The sequence below is a fragment of the Megalobrama amblycephala genome, linkage group LG7 (genome assembly GCF_018812025.1).
Source record: "Megalobrama amblycephala isolate DHTTF-2021 linkage group LG7, ASM1881202v1, whole genome shotgun sequence".
In the NCBI taxonomy this organism is placed as follows: Eukaryota; Metazoa; Chordata; class Actinopteri; order Cypriniformes; family Xenocyprididae; genus Megalobrama; species Megalobrama amblycephala.
Genome location: NC_063050.1, coordinates 4,105,290 through 4,129,242, shown reverse-complemented (window position 1 = coordinate 4,129,242; position 23,953 = coordinate 4,105,290). Strand labels below are relative to the sequence as shown.

Below are 23,953 nucleotides of genomic sequence, written 5' to 3'. Positions count from 1 at the left end.
TGCGCCGATTGACAATATGTTTCCAGAGATATCAAAAGCATCAGCTATGGATATCAAGAGGATTTAGCATTTCCAATTCATATATAAAATAATAATGATAATTAATGATCAAGTAAATTAATACAAGAGGCACCGGTTATGTACACCCAGGTGGCTTGAAAGACGTGAGTTTATCCATCATGCAACACGAACTCGAGGTAAGCAACAGTTTGCTAAATTGCAGCTAGTTTGATAGCTACAGAACTTAAAGATCTCCCTCTTTTCGTTTTCTTTCTTGCTGCATTGAAGATTGGTTTAATTTCTTTTTTCGCGCAGGCGCAGTGAGGGGAAAAACACAGAGTTTAGGCAAGTCGGTTCGTAGCTCTGCTTCAACTGTGCGATATCCTCACGAGGGGCGACCAAATTTCTGAATGCCAGAAAGTCATCCGACCATGCGATTGCCAGTCAGGAGAGGTTTATCGCCACTCGTTTCCCCGTGTACACTGCACGATCACTGCACGACAAACGGCACGACAAAGCTGAAAATCGGCCGGACTCAAAAAAGAGTCGCACGAGTCAGAATTCGGCTCAAAATCGGACGAAAATCGCACAGTGTATGCCTGCCTTTACGCAAATATGATCGTTTATGATTAGCCGCTTCAGAATCAAAAACACTTTTTTGTCTGCCCTCATACAGGTATAAAAGAGAAAACAAAATATAGTTTCGTCAAATTTTAAGATTAAATGCATCAATTTGGTGCACTTTGAGAGCTCAAAACAGAGCTTAAGCATGTACTTGATACGCATTCTCATGTGATCGGGTTGCTTGAAGTGAATTAGATTTAAATCGCCGTCATGCATGAATGAATAATATTTTTTTGCAATTTTACACATAATAATCCACGATGATCACATTACACAAAACTGAAATTGCATGTAAAAATAACACATTGTCAATATTTTTGAGACCCCCCAAAATTTCACAAATCACGTTTTCAGGGGAGCCCATGTCTTATAAAGGGGAGCCAAGCTCCCCCGTAGTTCGCACCCTGGGTGCATCCCTAGTGCCTACTCCTCACTGTTATTAAAGTGATCAAAAGTAGCATATCTACTGTCTAAATTCATATCATTTTTGTTTAACTTCTGCGTAATGTAATTTCAGTGCTTATCGCCATTAGTGAAAGTGTATGAATGTAAATGTGTATATCAAAATGAAAACATGAGTTTCCACACGAGTTTAAATCATTTTTTTTTAAACTGTTATTGTGAACATGCACTGTATTTATAATTATGACTCATAACGATGATTTAAAGTGGTTTTCCTTCATCTGCCGTCAGTTCCTCAACTCACCATTGGTGTCGCCAAACTGCTCTGTCTCCAAAATGTTCGTACGCATGGGTCAGAGTTTGCGTGTAGGCGCGCAAATTTTCCCGTCAAGTTTGTTTTTTATAAATCACAACTTCTGCATTGGAAGTGGCCAACTTTGCATACGCACAAAACAGGCTCTGAAAGTGCGTACGCAAAGTTTTATAAATGAGGCCCCAGATCACCAGCTGATCGCGTGAGCAAAGTGCACACTTCTATTTAAAACACGCAGCATTACTGCACTGATGAGAACGTCTCCCAAGCATTTTAGGTGTTCTGTATCTGGATGCATTTATCCACATAGCTCTCTTCATTTACTCCCCAAATCTGAGCTGCTGAAGACGAGGGGGATTCTTTTTGTTTTCGAAGAAAATGCTCCCTCAACCGTACCGAAATTCGTTTATGTTTGCGCGAATCATTTCACACTGGACTGCTTTGTGAATGAATGTCAATACAAAGGGACAATACAAAACATACAGTCTCCAGAGCGATACTGGATATGGCAGTAATGAAGGTGAGAGCACTTTATTACAGTTCATCAGAGTTGATTAACGGATATTAAGTTTGCCGGTTTATTAAGCACCACCTGAAAAGGCAAAAGGTCTTTATATTTGTTTACTGTTAGTTGTAACGAGTGTTTCTGTGTACTTCGCTGTGTATATTGATGATAATTCAAGGGAGATTTTAATGCACACTTGTACTGTTTTATTAAGCTCTTACAGTGATTTTCTAGAGTGAAAACAGATGCTTCATTTTTGTGTGAAGTACAATAAACGTCATAAAACTCATCGGTAAACTGACTTGTACAAATATAGTGGATAAAAAACAAGATGACAATATAAGATATAATAGTAATTAAACTAAACTATACCTGATCTATCTCCATGCAGCACATATTCACAGTTTCTGACATTATAGTGCGTCCTGACTGAATCCTGACAGGGGAGAACGAGCTCTTGAAGCTCCGCCCTCTTAGGCCGATCGCACCAGCTCATTTGCATTTAAAGGTGCCCTAGAATTGAAAATTGAATTTACCTCGGCATAGTTAAATAATTAGTGTTCTGTACATGGAAATGACATACAGTGAGTCTCAAACACCATTGTTTCCTCCTTCTTATATAAATCTCATTTGTTTAAAAGACCTCCGAAGAACAGGCGAATCTCAACATAACACCGACTGTTACGTAACAGTCGGGATCATTAATATGTATGACCCCAACTTTTGCATATTCCAGCCCATGTTCAAGGCATTACACAAGCCAGTATTAACGTCTGGAGCAGCACAGCCGAATCAACAGACTTTATGCAGGTAAGCAAGCAAGGACAACCGTGAAAAATGGCAGATGGAGCAATAATAACTAGGGATGTAACGGTATCAAAATCTCACGGTACGATACAGTTTCGATATTGACCTCACGGTACGATATTTATTGCGATATTGTGGAAAAGCTCACGGTATAGTTAAATAGCTCACGATAGTGTTTGTGATGATAATAGCGAAAAAATACTGACATTTATTCTGCTTTTGCCAGTCAACAGGCAATTTATTGTTGTATTTATGGATCCATGACAACATAAAACGCTAATCACATAGTGCTTTTAAAGTGCAAGTTGTGTTGTCTTCTGTGCAATGTTCAAGTTAAGAAGCAACTAGAACAATTGTAAACAATAGGGAATTCCCTTTAAGTGCAAACAAAGATCAAGTTAAGTCAGGTTTAAATGTGCAAGGCAAATAAAAGCAGCCTTTTAAAACTGGTATTTAGAAAAGGGACGTAAATCACACGCTATGTATTCCGCGATGTACCTCGTGATTTCTTGAGCCCTTGTGCTGTTGTGTGGCATAGTGTTACGTGTAGCTGGTAGAGAGACGAGGCAGATACGGATTTCCACAATTAAGAAAATACTTTAATAAACTCAGGCGAGGAGAAACCAAACATACACTTAACACAACAGAGAACGGACAAGGAGTGCAAGGAGTGAGTGCATTATAAAGGGAGTGCAGATAATAGAGTCCAGGTGCAGGTGATCCGTGATGATGAGGAACTGACGAGGGAAGTGAGTGCAGGTGTGGAGAACAGGAGGATCATGGGATATGGAGTCCAGGGGAACAAGGGATCTGTAACAGTACCTCCCCCTCCCGGTAGGCGCGTCCTCACGCCGTAGATGGAACAACCGGGAGGGGGGTGGGCGCCCTGGAGACCTCAAGCCGGAGCAGGGGGGGGAGCAGACTGGAGTGGAGGTCTCCAGGGCAGGTCCAAGAACCATGGCGGGTCAAGAGTTGAAGACAGCCATGGCGGGTCAGGAGCCGAAGGCAGCCATGGCGGGTCAGGGGCCGTGGGCAGCCATGGTGGGTCAGGGGCCGTGGGCAGCCATGGCGGGTCAGGTGCAGCGGGCTGCAATGGAGAGTCAGGTGCAGCGGGCTGCCACGGCGGGTCAGGTGAAGCGGGCTGCCACGGCGGGTCAGGTGCAGCGGGCTGCCGTGGTGGATCAGGTGCCGTAGCCGAATTGCCGACGAGCCCAGGTGGCGGTGAGGATCCGGCGGGACAGGGCGATGCCGCAGGCTCGGCCGACCGAGGCGCAGGCGGGGCTCCAGAAGGCCGCAGAGGAGCCAGAGCGACAGCCGACCAAAGGGATGCAGGAGGGAGTGAGGAAGCCAACGGAGCGTGAGGGACGAAGGGACGAGGTGAAAACCGAGGAGTGCAGTCCTGATGTGAGGGAAGGCCGACGAACGACTGATGCGGAACCGGGGGGAGGATGGAGCCTGGCGGAACTGGTGGACTGATGGGCCACGGTGGAGATGAGGGAGGTTGCAGCCAAGGGCTCGCACAGGGTTGGAGCGGCAGGCTCGGAGAGGGCTAGAGCGGGCTCTGGGGTTGATTCCCTGGCTGGAGCGGGCTCCAAGGAGACTGGAGCGGCTTGCTTCCTCCTCCTCCGCTTTCGGGACCCAGTGGAGGAGTGTGGGTTCAGTGAGGGACAGGCAGGGAGTTCACTGGAGGGGTATGCGGAGGAAGACGGAGGTTGACTGACTGGCCCGGCCAACCGTGTTTCTGGATGGACTGGAGACATACACTGATCCTGAACCTCATCCACGAAGAATTTGGAGCCATTTAACCACAAAATTAAATTGATAGTTTCACTTAAGGAGAAACGATAATCAGGTTCATCAAAACGGATAGTGTCGTCGTCTAGTCCATCCAGAAACAGGGCGATCAACTGAGCGTCGGGCCAGTTAGTCAAATAAGCGAGCTCAACGAACTCCTCCACATACCTCTCCAGCGAACGACTCACCTGAAGGAGCCCGATGAGACGATCGCTGGCTGTGAAGGAGCTTAGAGGCATGGGAGAAGCAGGAGCCAAGGAGCTGGGGAAAGTCTCCATTTTTCTGTGGAAATCCAGCGTTTTTGGTCCGTTCTTCTGTTACGTGTAGCTGGTAGAGAGACGAGGCAGATACGGATTTCCACAATTAAGACAATACTTTAATAAACTCAGGCGAGGAGAAACCAAACATACACTTAACACAACAGAGAACGGACAAGGAGTGCAAGGAGTGAGTGCATTATAAAGGGAGTGCAGATAATAGAGTCCAGGTGCAGGTGATCCGTGATGATGAGGAACTGACGAGGGAAGTGAGTGCAGGTGTGGAGAACAGGAGGATCATGGGATATGGAGTCCAGGGGAACAAGGGATCTGTAACACATAGTTGTTGAAAATGCCTCCTTCAGGGTTTTTTGACCGGACAGGACTTTCTTTGTGAAAGAATCTGCAGACTTTTCGGGATGATTGGTCGTCAGATGACTTCGCATGTTGCTTGTGTTTCCTGTGTTGTATCACAGTTTACTGTGGCAGTGCTTGCACATAGTCCATTGTCTGTCCACCACCTTCTCTCCTTTTGCGTTTTTTGACACGGCGAAACCAAAATGTTTCCAGACATCTGATTTAAAAGCTGCAGGGGCTCATCTTCGGTTTTGTTGTTTTCATCCTTACAAGTATCGCTGTCGGCCATGCTGGCTTGCTGTGAACTTGTGTGGACAGCGTGCAATCCTATTGGCTTAACAACGGTTGTGACGACGCAGCGCAAAGGATCATGGTCTATGTAGTTAACAATGATTTGTTCCGCGGGACTGTGTTTATTCCTCTTGCTTTTTGACGGACACCTGTCCTTTTAATATTGTAACCCAACCACGATGATATCGAGACACGTTTACCACCGCGATAGCGCGATATCGTCAATATCGTTACATCCCTAATAATAACTGACATGATCCATGATATCATGATATTTTTAGTGCTATTTGTGAATTATCTTTCTAAATGTTTCGTTAGCATGTTGCTAATGTACTGTTAAATGTGGTTAAAGTTACCATCGTTTATTACTGTATTCACAGAGACAAGACTGACGTTATTTTTTTTTATTTTTAAACACATGCAGTCTGTATAATGCACAAACACAACTTCATTCTTTATAAATCTCTCCAACAGTGTGTAATGTTAGCTTTAGCCACGGAGCACCGTCAAACTCATTCAGAATCAAATGTAAACATCCAAATAAATACTATACTTACATGATCTGATGCATGCATGACGAACACTTTATAAAGATCCATTTTGAGGGTTATATTAGCTGAGTGAACTTTGTTTATACAGTGTATTATAGAGTCGCGAGCTTGGGGGCGGGGAGCATTCTAGGGCACCTTTAAAGGGCACACACTGAAACAACGCGTTTTTGCTCACCCCCCAAAAGTGGCAATTTTAACATGTTTTAAATTTTAACAAATTTAGGTATTATGACATTAATGACAAATTACATTAATTCACATTTTTTTCAGAAAATAATAAAGTTTGTTGTCACCGTTATGGAGGTCAGTGTTTGCTTTAGCTGGGCTCCTGACCCTTGAGCGTTCAACATCAGTCTTGCTGCCGTAACTGTGTTTATAAAGCACATTTGATATAGCAACACTTACAAAACAAATTCTGGTCAGTTGAATCTGTTTACTTGATGATGATGATGATGCAATCATCATCTCATGTCCTGGTTCACTGATCTAATCCAGAGTGATCTTTGACTGCATCAGCTGTTAGTTTTTCATTATTTACATAAGCTTTATAATATTATGAAGAAATCACAGTCAGATATACTGTTTATTTTTTCAAATTTATTATACAGACAGAGTTTTGATCAGTGTCTTTTAGACAGACATCAAGAATCAGTGTATGAACCTCAACAATGTATACAATAGCTTGTTTTGTGATGCTCAGAGTTGATCTCTCGAGCTGAATAATTTGTCACCATTGTTGAGGTTCATACACTGAATCTTGATGTCTTTTGAAATATCAGAGCAGGACAGGATTATATCTTAAAATATGTCAGTGACATTGTTTTGTCTCAAGATGCACACCAGTAATGTTTTATTCTAAAACCAGTTTAAATATGCTAATTTAACTAATACTTAGTCCTGGCTTAAGCTAAGCCCTATTTGTGAAACCAGGCCAATAAGAAGTTTCTTTTTAACGATCATTAACCATTATTTTCATTAATGGTGAATGTTTGGCTCCATGTGCTGCCATGCATTTCACTGTTTTTTACACAGGACATGATTAAAAATGACATTAAATACAGTGTATTTCCTGAAGATAACGTGGTTGTTAACCTATTTAAGAAATATTCCAGGGCCCCACATGAGACTCTTATGGTTCTACATAACACCATTTGACAAAGGTGCTGTAGAACCTTTAAAGATAGGTGTTATATGGCACTTAAAGTGGTTCCCCTATGATTACAAGCCAATGAGCCACTTTTTGTATTGACAAAGTCTCCTCCAGCACATCCCAAAGAAGAATCCATTTATGGCGTATTAAATTGTGCAAACATTCATTGTTTGTGGTGTTGGTCCGCTGTGAATCTGATTATGTTATGTGTGAGGCCTGTTTCATCTCTAAAGCACTTCAGAAAGTACAACAAATGTGGAAGTTTGTTGTCTAGCTGTTTATGTTTTAACTTAAAGCCTCAGCATCTCTCTCTCTCTATCTGTAAATATATACAGTATAAGTGAAGTTAGTGAAGAGAAATGATCTTTCACCTTTTGAAGTTGAAGTTCCTGGCCTTTCTCCATAGGCTACTTGTGAGGGTCAAATGCCCTCACTACTATAGTGAAATGCCATGACGAGTGGCCTGTGAAGGGCTCAAAAACAGGATGCCGCGCACAGGGGTGCCGCTAAGGGGGGTTAGGATGATTCTAAGGGCCCACGCACTTTTGGGGCCCCCAGAGATCGGTTTTATTAGTAGTAATAGTACTGGTGGTAATGTAATAGAAATTATAAATGTGCAATCTACCAAAGAGTTACAAATAAAACAAAATTACGGCATATTTCTGCATTAACGGCAAAATGATCCTCCCATTCACTTCATGCTTCCGTCCCGTCCTACGTAGCCTAAAGCAGTGTTTCCCGACTCATATAATACTATATTATATATATAATTTAAATTATGTATAATACTATAAGTACTATAATGCTGTAGCACGTTCAGTGTTGCTCAGTTCACATCAGCAAGTGTCAGAAATCATAATAATATGCTGATTTGCTGCTCAAGAGACATTTCTGATTATTATCAATGTTGAAAATATGATACACTTTTTCAGGATTCTTTGATGAATAGAAAGTTCACAAGAACAGTTTATTTCAAACAGAAATATTTTGTAACATTATAAAAGTCTACATTTTTAAATATGTTCAATATTTTTCTAAATGTCTGAACGTGCACACAAAGACAATTCTTGTTTTTCTTTCCTCTTTAGGTTTGTTCCTGCTGTGTAGTGAGTCTCGTGAATGTGATGAAGGATTCATGAAAATAAACAGGACCTCCTGTGTTGGTAATGAGCATTTGTGTGTTTCAATACACAGTGTTTTTGTCATAATGTGCATAATAGACAGTTAATGGTCTGTATGTGACTCAAAAGAGGGAATTAACTGTTCTAGTCTTTTAACTTTGTAATGACATGTTTCCTTCCTGATTGCACTCATCTGTCTGCTTCTCTCACAGATGAAGATGAGTGTGAGATGCCGAGTCTGTGTGGTGATAACGCTCAGTGTATCAATATACCTGGAAGTTACTACTGCACCTGTGATGAAGGATTTCGATCAAACACACCCAATTTCACAGCAGATACAGAAAAGTGTTTAGGTACGAGAGGGGATTATGGGATAAAACAGTCCTTCAGTGTCTGTGGTGGCCATAAGGCCCTGCTGTAAACTTGTTTCCTTTGAGTCCAAAAAAAAAATAAAATAAACTTAACATCACTTTTACCTAAACCTCTGGCAGATAACTGATAGTTCACAAAAGGCTCACATGTGCTAAAGTACTTAAAAAGATCATCACTGCATCAGCATCTACAGCGTTAATAAAGCAGCACAGTGTTTCTCTGCTCATCCTGGACTGAAGCACAAGCTCTACTCTGAACATCAAGACATTAGCTTAGCAATATTTATCAGCGATAAACCTATGATGTGATGATGACATCATCAGTCAATGACCCAGAATATTCCTTCCATTGCAAATGTGCCTTATAGACGAACAGTTACAGAAGCTGGAGAAAATCTAACATTAAAGTAAAGAGCCCAATTAAAGCAAACGCTGATCGCCATAATGGCGACTTTGAACGAAACGGTCTATTGTTGTCCCAACATTCATTTATATGTCTTTGTATTAACAACTTATAACTTTGAGTAAAACATGCTTGAGATATTTAAGGCACACTGTAAATATATTGCCTTGGTTTAACTATAATTAGACATTAGTGTAACATAGTAAATATATTGTTATTGTTCAATATATGAAAAGTTGGAATGTATTATTTAACATATTGTAATATATTAACACAATATTATTTCCAGTATATTTAAACCATTTAATATATTGATCGAAAATATATTTAAATGAAGTTTTCCTTAATGGTTATGGTGAAAACAGCCCAATACTATGATTAAAATACTATAATTAATGTAAACTGTTTCCTTAACAGATATCAATGAGTGTTATGAGAAGACATTTGTATGCTCAGATGATAAGGAGTGTGTGAACACTGTGGGATCCTACTATTGCACGTGTCCTAAAGGAAGCAATGAATCCAGAAGAACAGACTCAGCATGTGAAGGTGAGCGTCTTCACTCGTATTGCTTTTCATTGACTGTTAATCAAACCAAAGGACATCAAGAAATTACCTTTTTTATTAAGGGTCAATATTTGTTTCAATAAATTATTTTGGCTTTACATTTATATTGACATCAGGTACGGTTCATTTATCATCTAATGGTACGTTTACATGAACGATGAACGTATAAAAAAAAAACAGAAAAGTTTTTCCTTCGCGCTTTTGAAAAGTTTCACGTACAGACGACAACGTTATCAGAACGATCCCCGTTCACACAGATCCATGAAAACGACTAAAAACGCTGTATTCTGCTGCCAGGCCAGTAGATGGCGATGTCAGTTTGTAAAGAAACACTACACGTGCCTAGACTGAACATGTAATACAAATGTGCATGACGTCACCGTTTTCACAAATTAGCATTTTTGTAGAGATGGTAACGGTCTCTTATTCAAAAACTTGCCATTTGAAAACCCGTAAAAAATTTGCATTTTCAGGCCCCCAAAACGCTGTTCTCGTATAAATGACCGGCCAAAATGCATAAAAAGTTTTCAGTTTTTAGTTTAAAACGGTGTCGTTTAAGCAGTCCCTAGGAAATGAAAACATTTCTTTTGCATTTGCATATGTAAAAATGTGTGATAGAAAGGTTGGTATCACTTCCAGTTTTGTTGAGTTGCATTGTGACATCTTTTGCCGTGTGCTCTGATGTTTTCTGCACACGCCATTACACAGCTTAGCACATGTAACCTCAAACCAAGGATCTTAATTGACCTTTCACAAAGACCCGCCCCCCTTAGTTACTGTTGCTTTGTCCGACAAGCCGTGGCGCTGTCACGCCGCCACACACAGTGTAAAATACATCGTGGAGCAAAGAGGACACTGACAACACGTCGACAGTCAAGACACAGCAGGTTACTTACGATATTAAACAAAGTCCCAGCTTTCAAACTGTGTAATTTGTTTAGAAATTCGAACAATAAAAAGCATTTTGTGGCTCTTTAATGTGTCGTGACAGATCGCTGTAGCGCCTCAGCTCAAGCGGCTCGTGAACCGATCATCTCTTCCTACTACATTTACATTTACATTTACATTTATTCATTTGGCAGACGCTTTTATCCAAAGCGACTTACAAGTGAGGAATACAACAAGCGAGTCGTCATGACGAGGCAAATAGACAAGAAGTGCTCATAATACAAGTTATAGGCAGTGCTCAGATTATCCTTGAATTTGATGCGAGCAGCAAGTGGTAGCCAGTGCAGAGAGATGAAGAGAGGCGTGACGTGGGCTCTTTTGGGCTCGTTGAAGACGAGACGTGCTGCTGCGTTCTGAATCATTTGTAGAGGCTTGATTGTGCATGATGGCAGTCCAGCCAAAAGTGCATTGCAGTAATCAAGCCTAGAAATGACCAGAGCCTGGACCAGAAGTTGTGTTGCATGTTCTGTTAGAAAGGGCCTGATTTTCCTGATGTTGTAAAGTGCAAATCTGCATGACCGAGCTGTCTTTGCAATGTGGTCTTTGAAGGTCAGTTGATCATCAAGGATTACTCCAAGATTTCTGGCCGAATTTGATGGGGTAATTGAGGATGTGCCTAGCTGGATGCTGAAATCGTGATTTAGAGTCGGATTGGCAGGGAAGACGAGAAGCTCAGTCTTAGCCAGGTTGAGCTGTAGATGATGTTCTTTCATCCATGCCGAGATGTCCACCAGACAGCTTGAGATTCGTGCAGCTACTGTGGGATCATCTGGTTGGAATGGAAGGAAGAGTTGTGTGTCATCAGCATAGCAATGGTAGGAGAAACCATGTGCCTGAATGATGGGACCAAGTGATGTAGTGTAAATGGAGAAGAGGAGGGGTCCAAGAACTGAACCCTGAGGAACACCCGTGGCCAGTTGATGAGCTTTGGATACCTCCCCTCTCCAGGCAACCCTGAAAGACCTTCCTGTGAGATAGGATTCAAACCAGAGAAGTGGAGTACCTGTGATGCCCAGTGATGAGAGGGTGGACAGGAGGATCTGATGATTCACCGTGTCAAAGGCAGCAGATAGATCAAGCAGAATGAGAACTGATGATTTGAATCAGCCTTTGCAATCTGCAGGGATTCAGTGACCGACAGCAGTGCAGTCTCAGTTGAGTGGCCACTCTTGAAACCAGATTGATTGACATCCAATTGGTTGCTCTGTGAGAAGAAAGATGACACCTGGTTGAAAACAACTCGTTCAAGTGTTTTTCCTATGAATGGTAGGAGAGAAACAGGTCTGTAGCTGTCTACAAGAGACGTGTTTAATGTGGGTTTCTTAAGCAGTGGGGTTACCCGAGCCTGCTTGAATGTGTTAGGAAAAGTGCCAGTGTGGAGAGATGTGTTAATGATGTGTGTAAGTGCTGGTAAAAGTGTGGGAGCGATGGCTTGTAGAAGGTGTGTGGGGATGGGATCTAGAGGGCAGGTAGTAGAATGACTGGAGAGGAGAAGTTTGGATACTTCTGTCTCAGTGAGGGGGGAGAATGAAGAGAGGAGGTGTGTGGCTGTGTGTGTGGTTAGTCTGAGTTCCTGTGTGTGTGGAGCGGAGAACTGACTGCTGATGGTAGATGTTTTGTCAGTGAAAAATGTAGCAAAATTATCAGCAGTAAGGGATGAGGTGGGTGGTGGTGGAGGGGGACAGAGGAGAGAGTTGAATGTTTTGAAAAGTGTGCGTGTGTTTGAAGCGCTGTTGATTTTGTTGTGGAAATAGGAGGATTTAGCAGCATGAATTTCAGCAGAAAAGGATGAGAGCAGAGACTGATAGCTACATAGGTCAAATTGGTCTTTTGATTTGTGCCACTTCCTCTCTGCAGCCCTGAGTTTGGTCCGATGTTCACGAAGAACATCAGATAACCAGGGATTAGAGGGAGTGGCACGTGCAGGCCTGGATGACAGAGGACAGATACTATCTAGAGAAGAAGTTAATGTGGAACATAGAGTGTCTGTTGCTGTATTCACATCCAGAGATGAGAACTGTGAGGGTGAGGGAAGGGAGGATGATACAGTAGAGGAAAGATGAGAAGAAGAAAGAGAGCGCAGGTTTCATCTGAAGGTAACTGGTAGCGGGGTTGGTGGTGAACAAATGGGGAGTTGAAGATTAAAAGTAATGAAAAAATGATCAGAAAAGTGCAGAGGTTTTACCAGAATGTTGTCAGTGATGCAGTTGCGTGTGTAAATGAGATCAAGCTGGTTGCCAGATTTGTGTGTACTTGTGGTGATGAGCCGATTAAGATCGAATGAGGCTAGCAGAGAGTGGAAGTCAGAAGCATAAGGCTTCTCTAGATGAATGTTGAAATCGCCAAAAACTACAAGTGGGCTACCATCCTCTGGGAATGAGGACAGCAGCATGTCCAGTTCCTCTACAAAGGTACCCAGTTGGCCTGGGGGGGCGATAAATTACTACAATATGAATTTTGACAGGAATTGAGATTGTAATAGCATGAAACTCAAATTAATTGTAGTTGCACAGAGAGGAATGAGTCGAGTATTTCCAATTGTCAGAAATGAGAAGACCTGTGCCCCCACCCCTCCCAGATTGGCGAGGGGTATGAGAGAAAGTGAAGTTGTTAGAGAGAGCAGCAGGGGTTGCTGAGTCCTCTGGACGAATCCAGGTCTCAGTCAAGCCCAAGATATCAAGAGAAGAATTAGTAGCAAAGGCTGGAATGAAGTCAGCTTTGTTAACTGCTGACTGACAATTCCATAGACCCACAGCGACAGAGAGAGGAGTGTTAGTGTTAGAAGAGGAGTAAACAGGACGCAGGTTAGAAGCATTGCGCTGCCTTTTACGAGGGTTAGTGGAGCGTTGCCGAGAGACAACAGGAATGAGTTGAAAGCACATGCTGAGGAAGAAGGAAAAGTGTGAAAGGAAGGAAGAAACTTAAGTGCCTACCGGTGTCGTTGCTCGGTGGAGTCGCACAGGTAGAGTCGCAGGTCTTTACCCGAGGAGGCTGAACGCTCCCACTGACGCTTCCGCGACAGCGCGCACACACAATTAATATATTGCTTATTAACATGTGATTGAAACGAGCTAGGCCCGCCTTGCAAATCAGCACTGCAAAAGCCTAAACCCGTGAATGGCTAACTAAATGGAATGGAAACTAACTAAAGCTTAAGTGCGGGCAATAACACCAATAAAGTCTGCAAACGCGGCGGCTGTTATTCTAAACAAGTACAATTAAAATACAATTATAGTTGAGGTAGGAAATAGGACAAACACAGATACGAATTAAATCCTTCCTAGCAGCAAATAATAAACGAAGCAACTGACCCAGAACAGATATTAAGCAAAACACTTACGCGCTCTTGCGTCCGTCACCACTGCCAGCTCGCTAGTCCACTCGCTAGTCTACTAGTTCATTTATAGCATCAAATAAACGTGCATGAACATCAGAAGGAATGTTGTTTCAAACGCGGAAAGACGTAAATACACACCATTCCACACAAGTCCACCGATGTTAATCTTCTAAATCCTGACTGCTTTGTCAGACAAAATGGCGGATTATGCGTTATGATTGGTTAGATCGCTTGTCAATCAAACTCCCGGCGAAGGGTCAATTAATGGGAAACACTGAATGAATGTTTAGCTGACAAATGTGCTTAAGTTGTCATATCAGTTGTTATATCATAACAAAAATGAGAGTCTCGAGGCCTGCCGCTGCTCTGAGTGAGTGACAGGAGGCATGTCTGTGTTCAACCGCGGTGTGCGTGAACTCGCTGTCCGAGAGAAGCGATATTGAACTGTTTAACATATTTTAATAGAGAGATTAGAAAAATGATATTTTGACAGCACTGTTAAGAAACCTCAAACCTGAGATATTCGGGGCTTTTGGAAAAACATTCGGGGCTTCAGCTCCTTAGCCCTCCCCTAGACGCGCTCCCTAGCCCACCCCTTAGCTCCACCCCTTTAGCCCACCCCTAGCTCCGCCCCTGTGAATCAGCAAGATGGTTAATAGGAATAGCCATTAAATTTTAAATTGTGAATTGTGAATTTTGAGGAAAATAATGAATTTAATCCCTATTGGAATAAAGCTGTAACATAACAAAATGAAGCGCTGTGAATACTTTCCAGATGCACTGTACACATTTAATGATGTTCAGCATTATAGCTAATGTATTAGTAAACATATATATATATATATATATATATATATATGTATATGAGTTAGCCCAGTAGTATTTTTTCTGCCGTCATGTAGTGGATGTGCCATTGGATTTAAAATTTTTAAAAGGAAATGTGTTGGTAATTATGAACTTGTGGTTTAATTATTGCAAATTTATGATTGTATGTCAGTACAATTTGTGTAAAAATTGTGATCTAGTTTTCTAACTTTGTACATCTAACTTTGCCAACATAAAATGTGGTAATTTTGATGTGACCACATTCAGGACATCCTGAAGCATCTTCCCATAAGCTAGAGCGTTTTAAAATGACACAAACAGCACAGAGAATGTTCTTTCATCCATCTTCTCTCTCTCACAGACATCGATGAGTGTGAAGATCCAGATGTTTGTGGCACAAATGCCACCTGCTACAATCATCCAGGCGGATACAGCTGCAAATGTCACCAGGGTTACAGTAACTACGGCAACAACCAGTCAAAATGCATCGGTGAGAATTATAACAGCGGGGCAAACTATTATTCGCTTCATTTTAGATGCAGTTTTTAGGTTGTTCTGTTCATTATTTTGATCTTTGCTGTTGTTGTGCACAGAAATGAACTGTGATCAGTTTAAACCTGAGCCTGACGCTGGACACACACTGGAGAAGGTAGAATGTGAACTTATTGCTTATTGTGGCTGTTATAATTATCATTAGACGCCCAGCTAACATAGTTAAGATTATGTAGATGTTAAGATAAAATATCATTTATTGGACGTTCTTGATCATGACATTGAGAGAAAACCATCTGGGAACAATATTCTTGGAACATCCTTGTTATTTATCAACATTCTCATCGTTTTGACAGAAAATGTTCTCAGAACAACATCCCTTATGAGGTTGTTTATATTCCCAGAAATGTTAACGTTGACATTCTTGGAATATTACCAAAGACTTTTAAATAATGTTTTAATCATGACAATACAACTGGACATTTTAATGGTTTAGAAACATTGCAAATCACTGTTCCCACAAAGTTTTATAGACTCATAGATTCTGATTTCTGTGTGTTGTCTTTTAGTTGAAGAATTTGATGTCACTGTTGAAGAACAGCTGTGAGTCTCTGAATGATCCACAAGCAGAACAGTTCACTGGAGAGATGTTACTGGAGGTTAAACACACTGCGTAATATATTCACACAGTAGTTTGTGTACATGCACTTTCACAGTGGCTGAATCAGTGTCTTTTCCACAGAACTTGTTCATTTCCACTGATGATCTGCTGTCGGATGGAAACATCACTGGCGGAAAGATGTTGAGTCAGTTTCTGGATGCGGTGGAGAACAGCATGCGTCTGATTGGACCTCAGCTTAAAGAGCCTGTGACCAGGATGGAGACGCACAACACCGGTGAGACACAAACATCATCTCAATGTGTTTCAAATATGAATACAATGAAAGAAATCCTGAGTGCTGAAAGTGTTCTTCTGTATGATCATGTGAATCACAGTCGCTGAGGTTGCAGTCAGGCGGAATCAGACTCCGCCCACTGGGAGTGTCACTCTGAGCACAGACTCCGCCCTCTTCAACACCAGCTGGGAGACAGTTGTAGGGAAATCATATCCAGGTACAAACACACACATGCACATATATGTACGTATGAAAGCACCAGCACATTCATGACCGGATGTGAATGTCGTTTTCCTGTAGGTTTTGCGTTTGTGGCGCTGGTCAGTTATAAAGATCTGGACACATCTGGCCATCAGTTCCACAAGATCAGCAGAACATCACAGGAGCAGGAGAGCAGAGAGGGAGAAATCACTTATCAGCTCAACTCGAAGGTGGTGACGGCCGTCGTCAGTAATCCAGAAACCAAACAGCTGTCTGAGCCGGTGATGCTCGTCTTTACCCACACGGAGGTGAAGATCCCGACCAGCACAACGACTGGAAAAACTATAGCCGCGTTTCCACCACAGGAACTTTCCCCAGGAACTAAAGGGACTTTGGGGTGGTACTCAGTGTGTTTTGAATCCAGGGACTAGGGTCTAAATTAAGTTCTGGGTAAAATTTCCGCTTCAGAAAGTCCCTGCTCACGAGGTAGTACTTTTTCAAAGTTCAGGAACTTTTGGGGGTGGGACTTGGGCACTGAACATGCTGATTGGTCTGTTTTTTTTTAGTCTGTTGTGGTGCGTGCAGTGAGTTGTTTGCTATTTGAATCAATAATGGAGTTTAAAAATTATGGCAGATGGACCGACGACGAGGTTTAGGCTTTATTAAACTTATAAACCAGAGGATGAAATCCAGCGGGAACTGGAAAGTCGCACGCAGTCGTACTTCGCTGGAATAATCTTCATGGTGCTTTAGACCATGATGGAAACACAGTCAGTAAAAAAAAGTTCATGGGACAAATTGTTGCGGGTAATTTCGGTGGAAAAGTGGCTTTTCCCTGTATAAAAATCCAGTTTAAGCTCGATTCTAGCTGGTTTACCAGCTACCATGTCACATTAAAAACAACTTGATCATCTTAAGTATCTGGTCTTCTCACTTCTTCAGGAGAGGGTGCAGTCTGGGGGTGTGGCTTACTCCTGTGTGTTCTGGAATGAGGCTGAGGGGGCGTGGTCTGGGCGGGGCTGTGAGAGGGCGTGGTCTAACAGCACTCACACAGGCTGTTCCTGCTCTCATCTCAGTAGCTTCGCTGTGCTGATGGCCCTTTATCCCATACAGGTACATCTGTGACCCAGAAAATCTGACATTATACATATTTTAGATCAGATGTTCATGATTTTTTCCCTTTTCCTCTCCTTCAGGACTCGTTTGAGCTGGTGTTGATCACACGTGTGGGTTTAGGTCTGTCTCTGGTCTGTTTATTTCTCTGTATCCTGACGTTCCGGTTCTGCCGCTCAATCCAAGGAACCCGAAACAGCATTCATCTTCATCTGTGCGTGTGCCTCTTCATCGCAGACCTCGTCTTCCTCTGCGGGATCTCCAGCACTCACAACAGGGTGTGTGTCTTATGTGGGCCGTTAACAACCAAAAAACACATTTAAAATGCATTTAAGTATTCAAATTTGGATGTTTACTAAGATCCTTCGATTATCTATTGAATCCCACAATAATATTTAAAATATCAGTATGCTTAATATATAAAATTATAATTTATTGGGTACTTTGAATTGGGAGGTGGCTGTCCTGAACCATAAACACTAAATTTCAACTTGTGAAAATATTGAAATTGCAATTTTTTCCAGAAAAGTATTTATTTTATATGTTCTTTGTAAATCATGAAACGTTATGTTAAAAAAAAATGTGTCCCACATGTTCATGTCACTACCGAAACAGTGTGTGTTTGAGTTATTGATTGATCTGAGACTGATTTTAACACACTTCTACATTTGTGATCAGGAAATATTCCTGTGTTCCTCCTCTCACAGCCTCTCTTTCACAGCAGATAGATCATCATTAGTTAAATGTGTTCAGAAGTCTGAAAATCTGTGTGGAGCTTTAACGAACGTCACTAACAAACACCTTTTTATGCAATTAAATAAACTTTTTTGTGTGTTATTCCATAAAATTTAGTTTTTAATGTGTGTACAACTCTTCAGAACTGTGTTAGCTAACCATGTGCTGATTATAAAAGTATCTAAATCTATATAAAGTATCTAAAATTGTCACTTCACCGCGTTTCGGTAGTGACATCATTGTTTTGGTAGCAACAAAAGGGAACACATAATTGTTTATTTGGTGGAAATAAACACAATTTCTGTACAGTTATGCAAATAATTAGAATTTTAGTATGTTTTATTATGCAAATCATTAGTGTTTTAGTATGGGACAAACTCTGTAAGGTGATGTGGTCACTACCGAAACATGGGATATTTTGTCAAAAATAAAGTAACTGTATAATTATTGTACCTAATATGTACCTTGGATAATATACAATTTGCATACATACAAAATTTGTGGAAAAATATTTTTTTTTAAAGATGTTTGACTTTGAACCAATTCTTTAGAATAACCCATATCTTCTGTTTATGGGGTCCTTGAAGTCCAAAAGTTAGACTTTAATGTCAACAAATGTTGATTGTGTTTATCTCTCAGGTAGCGTGTGCGATTGTGGCCGGCCTGCTTCATTACTTCTTCTTGTCTGCGTTCTGCTGGATGCTGCTGGAGGGGTTTCAGCTCTACCGGATGGTTGTGCTGGTGTTTCACACCACATTAAAACATCTCTACATGTATGCGGTGGGATACGGAGTCCCTCTCGTCATCGTCATTATCTCTGCCATCTCTTATCCGCAGGGATACGGCACGGATCGACAGTGAGTTTCTGAATCCAGTGCTGTGTGTGTCTCAGATATCTGAATCAGCCCTATTTTAAGTTTTATTGTAGCTTTATTATTGTTTTATTCATTCTTTAAAATTAGATTTTATTTTTAGTTTTGTTTTGTTCATTTTAGTTGAAATTATTATTATTATTATTATTATTATTTTAATATTTCTGTTTAGGTTTAATTTATTTTAGTTTTATTCATTTATTCATTTTAGTGCTTCAACTTAAACTTATTTCAGTTTATTGCCAAGGCAACATTTCTAATTTTCGTTTACTTTAAGTTTTTGGAATAATATTTATATTTCAGAATTATCCTACAGATAATAAAATGCACAAAACTCACATAGGCATCATCAACATAACCACCTGATCTCCAGCAGGAAATTGTATCGATAACTCATTGTTAGGCTTCAGAAACTCTCCTTTAAGGCCCCGGTATACTTCAAACGAACTTCTTTTTCATTCTTTGTTTAGGGGTAAAACGAAGTTTGCGTGAGCGGCGATATACTTGTAAACGAACATGTGACGCCGCCCACACCGCTGAGAGCGACGGTTAGATGAATATGTAAATATGTGCCGTGCACTTTCTTCTCAGTAACAAAATAAACACAACAAAAATGAGAAAACAGCAAGCATTTATTATATGAAGCATAAGACAAGCGTCTGATCATAACATGGGTATGTTAGCACGAGCTCTGCAAATTAGCACTCCAGTCACGTCACGTCTTCATAGCACTTTATTCAATAGATTGCTTAAAATCAAGCAGCTTTACAGTATCAAACATGAAAAACAGTGTCAGTGCTTCATTTTAGCACAACTTAATTTTGTACTATAAAGCAGCTATCCAGTGTGTTCATGTTTTCACCCGCGGAGATCTAACCTCGATGAATTCAACACACAAAATGAGTCAAAGACGCGTTCGACGCGAGTGAAGGCGGAGCCTCGGCGCACACCTCCTGTTTAGTTATCGTCACTGACCAATGACAGTACGAAGATGTTTTGCAGCTGGAACGAACTTTCCAAAAAGAACACAAAACGAACTTCGTTTTGGCCTGATTTTGTTCAAAATGACGTCACATCAGTTCGTTCTTCGATTTCGTTTATATCAATACTGAAATAAAAACTGGAAAAGAAACATTTATTTTTAGCTAGTGGCAAATGCACCATTTCTTATTTTTTCTCTTATTTTTTTTAACTTAAAGTACTAATATATATACTAAAAATGAAATAAATATGAATAAGTTCATAGACATATTAAAAAAACTATAAAAATGACAAAAACACAAACATTTCTAAAACAATAAAAGAAATATATTTTTGATACTTAAAAAAAATAAAATCAGCTAGTTGCCAAAGCAAAATTTCACATTTGTATTTAGTTTAACTTCAAGTGCTAAAACTAAAACTGAAATAAAAAAAGAATAAAAACTCTATAGATTAAAAAAAAAAAGTATAAAAATGGCAAAAACACAACAAAATTACTAAAATGATTAAAAAAAAAAAACACTTTGAATACTTAAACTAAATAAAATATTTAAAAAAATAAACTTATTTTATTTCAGCTAGTTGCCAAGGCTAAATTTCTCATTTTTATTTAAGTTGAAGTACTAAAATAACTAAAACTGAAATAAAAATGACAAAAACGCAAAAGGGACTAAAACTTTAAATGGAATATGTAAAAAAAAAAAAATGAATAACTATAATAGTTTATTACTGAGATTACTGGCACTAAAATTACTTATTGTAGCGGGAAATTTCACTACAATGTAGGGGTCAATTTATCTTCTGCTGCAATATATCTTGGACGACTAGGGATTGACAAGAGCTAGGTCTCCACCCTCTAGTACAATTAATTCCTATACTTAAAAATATAAAAGTATGTTTTTTATCTGTCTCGTGAATTTTGTTTTTGTCTTTTGTAACCGCGACTGATGAGGATTGAGGCTCTGGAATTTAATAAAATACACGGTAGCTTCCCAGAGAATAATCGTTGGTTAACCCCTCTTCCCCTCTACCAGCCCACAAGACAGTAGGAATGCCCCTACTCCAAGATAACATAAGTTTTACACTTTTGTTCTTAAATGTTTAACAGAATTAAACAAAATAAAGAAAACAACAGTCATGAAATAAATTCTTTGTTTCACGTGTCTTGTGATTTTATCAATAAATGTACAAAAAAATAAATAAATAAATAAAAATTGTTCAGATCCAAACTTATTTCTTTTCTTTCAACAACAATACTCAAAAATAGAAGAAAACAATAACAGTTCCGATAGAATGAATGCTCAGAAGGTAAACAGTTCACTCAAAAGTACATTACAGATGTTTCATTCCACATTGGATATTTTCAGTTCACATACCTGAGTGAGATTCACAACCCCAGAGTTAAAGTTTTACCTCACAGTAGAACCGGGCTGGTGTTGGAGTGTCCAGATATGGCAGGGTAATTAAATCAAACAAATAGTCACCAGTTCAAAAACAGAAAGTTTCTTCCTTTACTTCAAAGATAGGGGAAAAAAATGTAGAAAAAAAATAATGTTCAAAAAAAAAAAATATATATATATATATATATCTCCACGAACGTTTCTGATAAACGAGACAGTCCCTTCAAAAACAAAACAAAAACACCGTAATTCGGGTCCATTCACTCGTGCAAACTCAGTTATCAGTTCTCATGTCCATGCAAGTGTCCATCCAAAAAGAATTTCAAAGTCTCCAAGTGAAAACACTGCAAAATGTCCAAAAATAAACTATCAAAAATAGGAGGAAAAATTATTGCCAGGGGCAACGACTGAATACGGAAAATAGAAGGAAAAATATAATCAAAAGAAGAGCGTCGATGAGCTCGCAATGCCGTTTGTGTCCACACGGCGTCACTATTGTATCAAAAACGAAACACGAGGATTTCGGATTTCGAACAACAGTAGCAAAATCACTTGATCCAAGCTGCTTTGCTTCAAAAACAGCAAATAACGTCCATGTATCTTCAGAATAGCTACTGTGTTTAACAACAGTGAAAGAAAAAACCTCACAGTTTCTCAGCTCCCTTGTAGAAGACGAACACTCGTGCTAACACACTGTCTCAGCTAGCACGGAAAACAATACACCTCCTGGTATATCGCAGGCATGTAGTTCAGTATCTCGGCGTTCAGGCTCAGTCAAAACTCGCAACAGCACAAGCTCGGTCCAGCTTCTCGTCCACTCACCTCGATGCTTGTCCAATGCTGTTCACACGTATATCCAAAAAGTCACAAAAAAAACTAACTTTTTCTCGCGCTCGCATTCGTCTCGCTCACTTCTCGCTCACTTCTCGCTCACTTCCGTCTCACTCTCTTCCTTTTCGGAACCCCCCCGTCCTTCTCCTTTTTTTAAAAAAACCTTTCAAAATAAAGGTCCTTGAATACCTCCACATTCCCCCCTGCTAAACCCTGCCATATACAGGACTCTCCAATACAACCAGCTCCTAAATAAAAACAGAAAAACACAAGAACAGTTGTCTTTTGATTAATCAACACAACATTTTCAGCACTTGTTTAGACATTTTCTTTACACCTGTATTGACACATTAACCCCAAATTACATAATGTAATCATCCTTATATCTTACAGGCAATCTACCTTGTGTTTTTCTCTTTGAACGTCTAAAACCAGGTACCCCACTAGTATCAGCTTCTGAAACGTCAGAATCTTCAGATTCCCCATCTTGTCCTGTTTCTATTCTCTCACTCTCAGCAAAACTACCCTCATCACAAACCACTCCACCCTCAACTTCCCCAGGTAAGTCTGTGTTCGGCAAGTGTGTGGTATATGGAATGTAGGCAATGTCATGTGAGTTAACATCTGTGTCTGACAATTCTTTCTCTCTTTCTGTTCGTGTAACCTGCTTGGTAGTTGAAGGGAAGGTACAGTGTCTCAACTGATCCCTGTGAACCACCTTTGTGGGACCTCCCTGCTCAGGACGTACAGTAAACACTGGTAAACCTGTGTGATTCTGTTGCACTACCAAGTATGGTACGGACTCCCACTTATCTTGAATTTTGTTTCGCCCCCTAAACTTGTGGTTACGCAACAATACTCTGTCACCAGGTCTAATGAGTGCTCCTGCAGCCTTTCGATCATATACTCGCTTCCTTCTCTTGGAAGCTTCTTGAGCAGTTGCTTTTGCAGTCTCCACTGCAGTCCTCAGTCTTTCATGGTGATTCTTCACCCACTCATCCAAATCATCTGCTTCATCGTCAGTTAGATCCCTCCCTCCTAAGACGTCCATGGGCAGCCTCGCATCTCGCCCAAACATTAAGTAAAATGGGGAGTAACCTGTCGATGAATGAATGTGGCTATTGTAAACCATCACTAGTTCAGGCAGGTAAGTCTTCCAATCCTTCTTCTTTTCCGCAGGTAATGTCCGCAGCATGTCGTGCATCGTGCGATTGAACCTTTCGCACTGCGCATTCCCTTCCGGATGATAAGGACTGCTACGACTCTTGCTGATTCCATACAGCTTACAGAGCTCCTTGATTACACTTGCTTCAAAACACCTCCCTTGATCCGAGTGCAGCCGGGCAGGACATCCATAACAGACAAACCAGTGTCGTACAAGAGCTTTGGCGGTAGTAAGTGCTGTTTGATTTTTAGTCGGGACTGCCACAGTAAATCTTGTAAACATGTCCGTAAGCACTAAAACATTCTCATAGCCCCCCGCTGATCTCTCAAGCACAGTGTAATCCATGGCAAGAACTTCTAGAGGTGCAGTTACGTTGGTGCAGGTCATAGGAGCACGAATCTTGGGGAACACATCCTTAGCTAAGGTACACCTCCGACACTGGGTTACCCATGTCTGCACATCATTGGCCATTGAGGGCCAATAATAACTCCGTCGCATTTGCTCCAACGTACTCCTACTTCCAAAATGTCCTCCATGCTCGTGCACTCCCTCATACACTTTCTCCCGTAGAGACTCTGGCACAACCAACTGCCAAATTTCCTCTCCATCTCTTGGATCCATAATCACTCGGAATAGCACTTGAT

The 23,953-nt window shown here is 40.7% G+C and overlaps 1 protein-coding gene across 1 annotated transcript in view; it reads left to right on the top strand.

Annotated features, from left to right (window-relative positions):
- LOC125271098 (adhesion G protein-coupled receptor E5-like) overlaps positions 1–23,953 on the top strand; it is a 39,262-nt gene continuing 15,309 nt past the window's right edge. Inside the window, exons 1-13 of the mRNA XM_048195059.1 lie at positions 1–1,859; positions 8,140–8,214; positions 8,385–8,525; positions 9,364–9,495; positions 14,985–15,113; positions 15,217–15,272; positions 15,685–15,774; positions 15,858–16,011; positions 16,112–16,228; positions 16,312–16,520; positions 17,155–17,325; positions 17,409–17,603; positions 18,700–18,917. Of these exons, the coding sequence (XP_048051016.1) occupies positions 1,787–1,859; positions 8,140–8,214; positions 8,385–8,525; positions 9,364–9,495; positions 14,985–15,113; positions 15,217–15,272; positions 15,685–15,774; positions 15,858–16,011; positions 16,112–16,228; positions 16,312–16,520; positions 17,155–17,325; positions 17,409–17,603; positions 18,700–18,917 (1,760 nt within the window). The 5' untranslated portion in view covers positions 1–1,786. The remainder of the gene's footprint in view (positions 1,860–8,139; positions 8,215–8,384; positions 8,526–9,363; positions 9,496–14,984; positions 15,114–15,216; positions 15,273–15,684; positions 15,775–15,857; positions 16,012–16,111; positions 16,229–16,311; positions 16,521–17,154; positions 17,326–17,408; positions 17,604–18,699; positions 18,918–23,953) is intronic.